This window comes from Dama dama, chromosome 22, assembly GCF_033118175.1.
Source record: "Dama dama isolate Ldn47 chromosome 22, ASM3311817v1, whole genome shotgun sequence".
In the NCBI taxonomy this organism is placed as follows: Eukaryota; Metazoa; Chordata; class Mammalia; order Artiodactyla; family Cervidae; genus Dama; species Dama dama.
In genome coordinates, this window is record NC_083702.1 from 22,936,328 (window position 1) to 22,948,310 (window position 11,983).

Genomic DNA, 11,983 nt, shown 5'->3' on the forward strand with positions numbered 1-11,983 from the left:
TTGTGTTGCAACTAAGACTCAGCACAGCCAAATAAATAAATACTAAATTAAAAAATTTTTATTTATTTTTATTTGGAGGATAATTGCTTACAATATTGTGTTCGTTTCTGCCATACATCAACATGAATCAACCATAGGTATACACATGTCCCCTCCCTCTTGAACCACCCATCCCATCCCACCCCTCTAGGTTGTCACAGAGCACCAAGTGTAAGCTCCCTAAACTTGGGTTACACTGCCAGTGTAACGTACTATTTTATAAATCAGTGATTATCTTGTGAATAGAGAAATAGTGACATTGTAAGATCTGTCATATGGCAATTAAAAGAAATAAACCACACATTTTTATGTCTCATTTTAAAATGTCTTCTTTTCATTTATTTTATTTTGATTGAAGTATAGCTGATTTACAGTGTTATGTTCATTTCTGCTGCAGCCACATGGATGGACTGTCATACTGAGTGAAGTAAGATAGAGAAATATCATAGATACTGTTTGTATGTGGAATCTAAAAAAAGGGTACAAATGAACTTATTTACAAAAACAGAAATAGAGTCACAGATGTAGAAAACACACTTATGGTTACCAAGAGGGGAAAGAAGGGGGGATAAATTGGGAGACTGGGACTAACATATACAAACTACTGTATATAAAATAGATAACTAATAAGGACCTACTCTATAGCACAGGAAACTCTACTCAATACTCTGTAATGCCCTATATGGAAAAAATCTAAAAAAGAGTGGATACATGTATATGCATAACTGATTTACTTTCCCATACAGCATAAACAAACACAACATTATAAATCAATTAGACTCCAATAAAAATTAATTAAAAAAATTTCTGTTGTACAGCAAAGTGATTCAGTTATATATATACTGGTTGGCCAAAAAGTTCGTTTGAGTTTTTCTGTAAGATATTATGGAAAAACCCAAATGAACTTTTTGGGACAGACCTATATATACATTCTTTAAAAAAATATTCTGAAAAAAAAAATAAAAAATATTCTGTTTCATTTTGGTTTCTCACAGAAACACTGAATATAATTTTCTGTGCTATACAGTAGGACCTTCTCATTTATAAAATTTCTTCTTTAAAAAAAAATTCACTGAGACCCTTTAAAAAAAATGGAGGTGGCCCAGACCTTTCTAGAATTCTGGGAGGCCCAGAACACAGTTATCACTTTATTTTTAAAATGTGATCATTTTAGCTAGGGGCCCCCAGACTAATGAGTTGTTAATAACTTAACTGTATAAACACCTGACTCACAAACTGCTATCTACTAACCATACTGTTTCTGCTGCCTTGTAACCAGTGGTCAGAGAATTCACAGTTTCTCCAGCAGTGGTTCACAGCCCTGGTTGCATGTTTAATCTGAAGGTCAGTCACCATTTTCATTGTAACATGTCCAGGGTGATGGGTTACAAGTGCCCAGAAAACAGTTTAGAAAAGAAGTTTGAGGGTGCAGTCCCCAAGATGTTGAAGGAACTGCCTCAATAATACTTTTCATCAAAATACCTTCAATTATTCCTCAAATATCTTATTGTGCTTAAATATATGAAAGTAAATAAATACTGAGTCAAAAGTATTATGTTCATGTGTCCATTTTTAGAAATGATGTGAACTACCAGATTTTTATAGGCGGTAAAACTACAACAAACCCAAACTGTCAAATGAATGAATTCTTTTTGTTCCATTAAAAAAAAAAATGGATTTATAACATAGAGAAAAACAAATTCTTGGACACTGGCAGAGGTCAGTACTGCCCATTCTCCTGGACCTTCTCCTCTTCATCCTAGTTCTGTGCTATGATTATTGATGCTCTGAAGATGATGATCCTCTCTGTATCCCAGCAACATTCACCCATTCATGAAACCAAGATTTATTTGTGTTCATCTAAACCCCAAACACGGGCTTCTCTGGTGGCTCAGTGGTAAAGAATCTGCCTGCCAATGCAGGAGATGAGGGTTCGATCTCTGGGTCAGGAAGATCCCCTGGGAAAGGAAATGGCAATCCACTCCAGTATTCCTGCCTAAGAATCCCATGGACAGAGGAGCCTGGCTTACCACAGCTACCACTCAGTGACTAAACAACAACAAAACCCCAAACACAAGAAAATGTCCAGGGAAGTTGGAGGAGCAAATGAGAATTGAAGAATCAGGGTACACTGTCTCACTCCCTGCCTACTCTACCACTGCCGCCCATCCCCCCACCGCCTGCCTGCCTGCCCAATTCACCCTGCTTTACATCCCATTTGGAATGACTTATGCCTATGGGTTCAGTGGAAGACATTTTCCCACCTCTTACCTCAAAAGCAGAGGCAGGCACTGAAGGTGTCTGACTGAGGGTTATGTTTATCCTTTGAGGAGCTGTAACCAGAATTTTTGGACATGGGTCAAATTCAGAAAAAGCGAGTTCAAAAAGGTCCATGACTGTGAGTAGCAAAAACCTGGGTTGTGTTCCTCAATACAATGTCTACTTATAAAGGTGGGGGACTTGTGTTCAAGAAAGATGTGGTTGCTAAGGCTTTCCAGATGAACCAGAGTTGAGACAATAATTTGTATCTGGGAACCTGTGGTAGGAGTCTTCCTGGCTGAGCAGCCAACACCTGTCTGAATGTCCCAGAAAGCATCCTCTCCTGAATGATCCAGAATATTGCCCTTCAGCCGGTGCTTCACTCCGTGGGGGTAGAATGCACTCATATAACTATTGCCTGGGCTACAGTGGTTGCTTCCCATGAAAACCCAGGAAACAGAATCCCCGCTGCTGTTGAAAGTGTATAATTAGCTCCTCGTGCAGCCTGACCCCACTGATTTTTCTGACGCATTTGGCCCGAGGTGTGCCCTTTCTGAGACCTCTAAGAGCTTCTCCGCAGCTGGAGATGCTCAAAACTGCACGCAGCACTTCCTGTGGGCGTGGCTCTGCATTCTGAAGGCTGCGCGCCTACTGAATCACGTGTTTCAAACGCTCAGATTCACGATGCTTTTTAAAAAAAAAAAAAAATACTGGAGTGGACTGTGAGTGGCTCTATCAGACAGAGTCTCTTCCCTTTTTCTTTTTAAAAAGTGGTTGTGTACTGGTGGCCTCCCAAGAAACACTATAATTGGTCAGCCTGGGGTGCGTTTGATGTCCTCTCAGATAACGTCATTAGCTATTTTCAGGAAAGGGAAGGCAGAGTATGCCCCCGGGACAATGACAGCACTTGTTTTAAGTTGGGGAAGAGCCTGTGGTTCTTTTCCTGCGTTTGGGCGAAAGCGAACACACAATGTTCATTTCCTAAATACGGGATGTGCTGCGAGGCTGGCTGGTCATTTTCCACCATGTCATATCCTTCTGGATGAAGGCAGCAGGGGCCAGGACAGGAAACGGCAAATTCTCAGAATAAGACAAGGCTTTCCCAGGGCTGTCATTGGCTCTCTGGAACTATAAAGCTTGCTCATCCAGAAACAGCCTCAGATTCTTCTTTCCTGGAGATAGCCAGAAGTGAATGGTAAGTGGGGAGACCAAAGGAATGCTATCTGAAAGAATAGCCACTGGACTGGCAATACTGGGGTTGTATCCTTGGTCCGTAATACATTTTGAGAAACGTTGCCTCCTTTTTGCTCAGAGGTGTCTTTATCTGGCAGTTTGTCAGTGGTGGGTACAATTGTGGAGGCATGCTAATAAAATTAAGATCTAGGAGTCTAGAGACCAGTGGACTTCTACACTGAGCTCTGTGAAGTATCAGCGGCAGATAGAACTTGTCTGTGTTTCAATTTCCTCACCTTCCACATGAGAATAATTTCTGCCCTGATATCTCACAGTAGTGAAGTGTTAGATTTCTATAGCTTTGTCACCTTTGAGAAGTTCCTAATAATGAGAAATACAATGGCTATGAAGGGAGAAATCTTTGGCAGCTAGAAAGGATGTACTTTTACTCAGGATGTAGTTTTCTCTGTTAGTCATCTTCAATTGGCTTCCGTTCAGCTCAGTACAGATAGCCCTCAGTGAGCTGTTCAACAAAAATTGTGGTCCCTTTTAAAATTCTGTTCAATTGTTACTCATTTTTAAAGGGCGCTTTCATCATAAAGGAACAAACTGGTGCTAGTGTAATTTAGTTTTAATTAAGCATGTATCAAAGAGTAAGATTTCTGAAGACCTGATGAACTCTAGTTAGAAGAAATAGCACAAGCCTAAGAAATCTTAGGCTTGATTCTAAGATAAGAGCTGGGAAAAATAACAAGCAGAAGAGTTGCTTCAGGTGAGCATCTAACTTAGAAAAATTATTTTCTTACATTTGATAGATGCTTTTTGAGTTTTTGGTGATTTGTCTTTTTCACTCATCAGAGAGGGGAAAAAACTATTGCAAAACTCCTAAGATCTTAGTCTTCTTGTAAGGAAAGGACTTTGTAAAGGGGTACAACCTATTGCTTGCCACATGTCATCTTGCAGATATGAGTGCTCAGTATTCCGTGCCTGTTCAATCCTGGGCGGCTCTTTCTGACCCCATGGATTGTAGCCTGACAGGCTCCTCCATCCATGGAATTCTCCAGGCAAGAATACTGGAGTGGGTAGCCATTTCCTTCTCCAGGAGATCATCCCCACCCAGGTATCGAACTTGCATCTCCTGCATTGGCAGGCTGATTCTTTACCACTTAGCCACCTGGGAAGCCCTTCAGTATTGCAGTAGACTTCTAATATTAATAGCTGCTGCTGCTTCTGCTAAGTCATTTCGGTCGTGTCTGACTCTGTGTGACCCCATAGATGGCAGCCCACTAGGCTCCTCTGTCCCTGGGATTCTCCAGGCGAGAATACTGGAGTGGGTTGCCATTTCTTTCTCCAATGCATGCATGCATGCTAAATTGCTTCAGTCCTGTCCGACTCTGTGACCCTATGGACAGCAGCCCACCAGGCTCCTCTGTCCACAGGATTCTCTAGGCAAGAATACTGGAGTGGGTTGCCATTTCTTCTCCAAATATTAATAGCACCACTCCCTTATTTAACAGATTAAAAAAAAAAATCAATCCTTGACATTCCCTGGGAGAAAAGTGGACGAGAGCATTATTCTTATTGGCTTACTCGGGTTTAAAGTCCTGGGAAGTGGAGGACTTGTCCCAGATGACAGAACGGGTCTTTGAGAACCTGACACATGACTCACTGGAAAATGACCCGTTTCCCCTTGGGTGGCCGTAGCTGTTGCGCTCGACTTCGGGCTAACCGCGTGTCTCGTCCCCGCAGGACATGGAGAGGCCGGCGGCCCGGGAGCTGCAGGGCGCGGATGCTCTGCGACGCTTCCAGGGGTTGCTGCTGGACCGCCGCGGCCGGCTGCACGGCCAGCTACTGAGTCTGCGCGAGGTGGCCCGGCGCCTAGAGCGCCTACGTCGGCGCTCCCTGGCGGCCAACGTGGCCGGCAGCTCGCTGAGCGCGGCGGGCGCTGTGGCCGCCATCGTGGGACTCTCGCTCAGCCCCGTCACCCTGGGGGTCTCGCTGCTGGCGTCGGCCGTAGGGCTGGGGGTGGCCACCGCCGGCGGGGCCGTCACCATCACGTCCGACCTCGCCCTGATCTTCTGCAACTCCCGGGAGCTGCGGCGCGTGCAGGAGATCGCGGCCACCTGCCAGGACCAGATGCGCGAGATGCTGAGCTGCCTCGACTTCTTCTGCCGCGGGCAGGGCGGCGGAGACCGCCAGCTGCTGCAGTGCGGGAGGAACGCGTCCATCGCGCTCTACAACTCCGTATACTTCATCGTCTTCTTTGGTTCCCGCGGCCTCCTCGTGCCCAGGCGGGCCGAGGGGGCCACCAGGGTTAGCCAGGCCGTGCTAAAGGCCAAGGTTCAGAAACTGGCCGAGAGCCTGGAGTCCTGCACTCGGGCGCTGGACGAACTCAGCGAGCGGCTGGAGTTCAGAGTCCAGCTCTACACGAAGAGCAGCCGCGGCCACGACCTCAAGATCTCGGCTGACCGGCCCAGGGGGCAGTTTTTCTGAGAACATCTTTTCCCATCTAATGACCGAAGCCAGAAAACCATCCCCATGGGGTGCTCCATATTTGTATCTCCCTCAGGAACACACCAAGTTGGGCTAGGAGCTGAATGCAAAAGATGAGAAAAACTATTCGAGGATGGGGTGGGGGGTGGGGGTGGGGGTGTGTTCTCCCAACTCTTCTTTACCCATCACTGACATCCTGCCAGGGGCTGAGTGCTAGGGACTTTTACCTGCCTGATCCTGGTGGGATATATGACCTGAAAACTATTTAATCTTTTATCATAACCGTTCAGTCTTCACGCCCTTGGGCACTCCTGATTTAAAGTTGTTGCAACATGCCTGTCCCTGCCTCGGCGCAACGTGCCTGTCTCTGCCTCGGCGGGTGATTTGAGCCGAGGCTGGAGAGCGGTGCAGACATCCCTACCCTCTGGGTCCTCTCCGAGCCCCACTAGGCTTTGAGGTCCTGAAAAACACCCTTGAGAAGAGACACTAGCTTTAAAACCTCTCTGGCAGAGTTTCTGAGTATGAAGAACTCCAGAATCTAGTGCTAATCAGACTCTCTGAACTGTGTAGGAGGGTTCAGGACCCAAGGGAGGCACCTCCCGCTGATATGCGCCCCCTCCTCTCTCAGAGTACCCTGCTCACAGATCCAACCTGGGGATGGAGTGGACCTTCCTAGGTGACTTCATAGCCAGACCTCCAGGTGCTCTGAGAGGGGAAATCCACTAAACCTTCACCTAAGTCCCGCCCCCTTGCAGAAGAAAATGAAGGAAGAGAAAATGGTTAATAGTTTCATTTACTGACTTCATACTGTAAAGAAGGGATCAGTCGCTTTTGAGTTAGTCCTGGGTTTATTCTGTGTGAGATTTGGCTTCCTAGTCTGTAAAATGGATGCTAAAACCTCACCCTATTGGGAAGTATTGAGTAAGATAAAGCCAAGCACAGTGTCTGGGTGGTAAAGAGTGGTCTCTGGGCTTGTAGCATCACCTGGGAACTTGTTAGAAAAGCCAGTTCTTGGACTCAGCTCTAGACTTAAGGAGTCAGCAACACAGGTGGGGCTTAGCAAGCTGTGTTTAAACAAGTCCTTGGGGGTAATTTGATGCCTGCTAAAATTTGAACATCATTGCAATGGGTGTTAGTTTGCAATCCCCTGATGAGCGTTCTCTAAATCTATAGCTTCTCTAGGGGCAGCTCCGTCTTTAGTGTCATTCACAGACGGTCAAGGACAGACTGTGTCCCAGAAGTAAAAGAAAATGTGCTTGGGGGCCGTTGTGTCAATGCTTCCTGGAGCAGGTTCCCACCAGGTCAACTAAGGGATATAACAAAATCAGCCCGTTAGAGGGCAGTGTTGCCTGCTCATTGTAGAAACTGGTACAGAAAGGAATGTGAATTTAATGGAAATTGACCTTTATTACATTTTCTAAAAACGTCCAGACCATGTTTTTTTTTTTTTATTATTATTTATTTTAAGTTTATTATTTAATTACTGTTTATTATTAACATTTAATTTTATTTAACCACATTAGAAAATAATAGGAATAGCAAGTTTCCAAATGGGAGACTACTGAGATTCTTTTCAGGAGACTAAGTTGAGTTTGCCTTTCTAAGGTGGGCCATGAGCTGTAAACAGTATTGTGTTCCTTGAATAAATCTTCTTCAGAGGGAAATTTTTTCCCTAGTGTTTTGAATGATCCTTTTAAGTAAATGAGGGTAGTTCTTTTTTCCTCTTGGATTTTTTTTTTTTTTTTTTTGGGGGGGGGGGTTGTTGTTCTTTTTATAAGTAAATGAGGGAAGTTCTGAATAGAGAGACCAGGAGCTGAATTTAAGCCTCATAAATGGGAGGCTTGACTTGTCAATATAGAAATGATGTGAGCATATCTATCCTGAAGGTAACTTGCCAACAGATAACACTTGACCTGAAAGGCCCTCCCTATTTAGTTCAGGGGAAAGAAAACCCAAGTAGAGGCGTATGAAGGAAACACTAGGAAGCCTGATGTCCTGCGAAATTGGGTCTTAGGAGTGACAAAGTAGCTTGTGTTATGATGGTGATGTGTTATATTTTCACTTTGGAATCTGTAAGAAATCTGTAAGCTGTCTCTAAGAAAATACTTCCAATTTCTTCAGTTTTTATTGCTACCATTGTATTGCTGAAAACTATGTTGAAAAGTCTTTGGGATCACACACATACCCAAGCTAGGTCAAATTATGTAATTATCTAATGTGATTTAAATTTGCCCAGTTGACCCCCATGCTTACCAATGATGGCAGTGTGTCGGAGGAAGTGTAATTTCAGAGCTGGGGAGAGGAGTTGGTGTTTCTATATTTTTATTTTTCCTAAAATGGCAATTGATTTGTATCCTGATTTATTTTGAAGTTGGTACCTTTTTAAAGGAAATGGTGTCAAATTTCCTAGGTTACCTTGCACAGATGCTAGCATTTTCGATCACCAGAATGTACTTCATATGGTTATATTATGTTATGAAGGTACAATCACTGCCTAACCCCATCTTGTATTAAAGCTTAAGTTTGAATTATTCTTCCAAAGGCCTGAGCTGTTCCTTAGAAATAAACCAGGCACTTTTGGAAGCAGCAGCAACAGAGACCATTTCATATCATTAGGGTATTTTGACTGTACCAATGTCTTAAGCTCCTGAAATTATTATTTAGTGGCCCACTGTACATCTAAGGAAGGGTGTCTACTTTGGAACAGTACTTTGCACATTACAGGAGCATAGTAAATGTATTTGAGTAATTTAATGAACTGTTTAGCTATATTAATAGGAGTTTGTTTTGATAGTGAAAGATCATTCATCCTCTTTTGTGTCTGTTATAGAGATGGAAGCGTCTATCAGGATTTAAGTCAAGTTTAGTTAAATGGATCCTAGAGACAAGTATTCTATTTATTTCTTTTGTGGGAATGTGAATAAGGCTTTTTCCTTAAGGCCATTGTTCTGTAAACAAACAGACTGAAATGGTATGTTGTAAAGGGAAGGAGAGAAAGGGGTATTTGGATTACAAGTGTACTTCAGAACAATATCCGAGTTGGAAAAATAAACATGTTCATATTGAAGGTTTAAGTGCTTCTGTTGGTTTCTGGGGTTTACAATTGTTTGGATTGTTTTCTTTCACAAGAAAGGAGTTTCTTTTGGTTCTACATCTCAAGGATTCAATAAAACTACATTCTACTCTATTAAAAAAAATAATCCTTAACAGACATTCTGATCCTAATCACTTTGATGTGTTTGTCCTCAGGAACCTGTCATTTCCAATGTGGCAAATGTCAGTGTCCAGAGTATTTACTGGGAGGAAAAAGAGAGAGAGTGATGTAGAAGCCACCCTAGATCAGATATGTCAAGTAGTTTGTCAACTATATATATTTCTCAGTCGATGCCTTGGTATGAAATGAAAGTAGAAGGAATGGAGACACTGAGATAAAGGTATTGTGCAGAGAGAAATGGGATATATTTAATTCAGCAGCTTGTAACCTCCTCATTTTTTTTCCCACTGTAGCAAAATCAGTCCTCTCCCTTTATTGAAATAAATTGCCCATTTCTCTTTCTTTTCAAATTTTTTTTTATGATTCTTAATCTTTTAATTTTATTGAAGTAGAGTTGATTTACTCAAACTTCTTGATCTTCCTCTAATTAGTTACCTAATCTCATGTTTGCCTGTGTATAAATTAGTAACTTTGAGAAAAGGTAGAGGTTTAATCATTTTTACTTAGAATATTCAGCATCAAACTGTATAAATCAATTTTTAAAGATTAATTCATGTACAGGAATTCTGTTATCTAAAAATAAGACTCCCAGCAATTTCAAACCTTTGAACACAACTACAACCTGAGAAGTAATTGAAAAGGATGCTTGTTGTTCAGCCTCCCAGTCGTGTCCAACTCTTTGCGACCCCATGGACTGCAGTATGCCAGGCCTCCCTGTCCCTACCCACCTCCCGAAGTTTGCCCAAGTTCATGTCCATTGCATTGGTGATGCCATCCAGACATCTCATCCTCTGACACCCTCTTTCTCCTTCTGCCCTCAATCTGGGACTCAAAAGTCCCAACATCAGGGACTTTTCCAATGAGTCATCTGTTCACATCAGATGACCAAAATACTGGAGCTTCAGCATCAGTCCTTCCAGTGAATATTCAGGGTTGATTTCTGTTAAGATTGACTGGTTTGATCTCCTTGCTGTCCAAGGCACTCTTAGGTGTTTTCTCTAGCACCACTGAAGAACTAAAGAGCCTCTTGATGAAAGTGAAAGAGGAGAGTGAAAAAGTTGGCTTAAAACTCAGCATTCAGAAAACTAAGATCATGGCATCTGGTCCCATCACTTCATGGCAAATAGATGGGGAAACAGTGGTTGATTTTATTTTTCTGAGCTCCAAAATCACTGCAGATGGTGATTGCAGCCATGAATTTAAAAGACGCTTACTCCTTGGAAGGAAAGTTATGACCAAACTAGATAGCATATTAAAAAGCAGAGACATTAGTTTGCCAACAAAGATCCGTCTAGTCAAGGCTATGGTTTTTCCAGTGGTCATGTGTGGATGTGAGAGTTGGACTATAAAAAAAGCTGAGCGCTGAAGAATTGATGCTTTGAACTGTGGTGTTGGAGAAGACTCTTGAGAGTCCCTTGGACTGCAAGGAGATCCAATCAGTCCATCCTAAAGGAGATCAGTCCTGGGTGTTCATTGGGAGGACTGATGTTGAAGCTGAAACTCCAATACTTCGGCCACCTGATGCTAAGAACTGACTCATTTGAAAAGACCCTGATGCTGGGAAAGATTGAGGGCAGGAGGAGAAGGGGACGACAGAAGATGAGATGGTTGGATGACATCACCGACTCAATGGACATGGGTTTGGGTGAACTCCGGGAGTTGGTGATGGACAGGGAGGCCTGATGTGCTACAATTCATGGGGTTGCAAAGAGTCGGACACGACTGAGCGACTGAACTGAACTGAACTAGCACCACAGTTAGAAGGCATTAATTCTTTGGCACTCTGCTTTCTTTACAGTCCAGCTCTCACAGCCACATCAGGCTTCAGAAAACCCAAACACTAGAGAGGGGTAGAGGGGAAGGACAAGAGACAGCCTCTACATTAGGATGGCAAAATTTTCCCAGAAGCCTCCAGTGGTCTTCATCTGGCAAGTCACTAATCTTAATTGTGCAAAACCGGATGGGAAACGTGGTACTTTTAGTTAAGAACTAACTGTTCCCCAAATACCTAGGTTTCTGTTTGTAATTAACGAAAAGGAGGATGGACATTGGTTGGAGAGGCCAACAGTCCAAAGAGCCTATAGTGGTTGGGGCAGTCTGTTGAGAACTACTGCTGGAGCTAATCTCATTATCTGAGTGCCAACCTGAAGCCCCACCTTGGAAACATCCCTGGGTCCGGATGTTGCACTGTTAATGACTGTGCAACCAAAAAAAAAGGCTGTGTTGGCAGGTTGGATCCTGGCTGTTTGCAAAGGCCAGCCATAAGCTTGGATTCTATCTTTGCTGAAGCATATGGTATTCCTGTCATAACAAGTATCCTTTTAGTTAACTGCAATAAATCTTTGTTGAGTTGACAGGAGGTTGGGATGTTGTTACTTTTTGCTCCTGGCAAACTCCCAAGTGGGAAAGTAAACCCTTCTGTGGTCTGGACTAGGACAAAGAGTGAGTCCTAAAATCTGGAAATAATCCCTTAGCAAACAACAAGTTGGTAGGAGAGGGGGAAATGTGCTGATGAAGCCCTCAGGGCCCAGGAATGAATATCAGGGACCTTCAGCATCCTCAGACTCCGACTGGCATTAGCACTGGGTGGTGGAGAGCAGGCCCTGCGACGTGGTCCTGCCTGCACAGGTAAAGCCTGTCCATATGAAGCTCACCGGCAGAGAGGGATGTTTATTCCTGTTTATATTAATGTTTCCAACGTAACCCCACGGGGTGGGAGGGCAGGCAAGTCTGAAACCTGATTTTCCCCAGAACTTTAGCAGTGAGTCATGGCGGAGGTTTCTGCCTCCCAAGTGCACAGGGCAC

General features: G+C 43.5%; 1 protein-coding gene across 2 annotated transcripts; it reads left to right on the top strand.

The window, feature by feature from the left end:
* The first annotated feature begins 3,182 nt into the window (after window positions 1-3,182).
* On the top strand, window positions 3,183-9,031 carry APOLD1 (apolipoprotein L domain containing 1). 2 transcript variants are annotated; one of them, XM_061125044.1, is made up of 3 exons: window positions 3,183-3,493; window positions 4,435-4,591; window positions 5,221-9,031. In XM_061125044.1, the coding sequence occupies exon 3, from the start codon at window positions 5,224-5,226 to the stop codon at window positions 5,962-5,964; it is 741 nt and encodes a 246-aa protein (XP_060981027.1). In that variant the 5' UTR covers window positions 3,183-3,493; window positions 4,435-4,591; window positions 5,221-5,223; the 3' UTR covers window positions 5,965-9,031. The 2 variants fall into 2 exon arrangements, with proteins under 2 accessions (XP_060981027.1, XP_060981026.1); XM_061125043.1 differs by lacking the exon at window positions 4,435-4,591.
* Window positions 9,032-11,983: the final 2,952 nt, after the last annotated feature.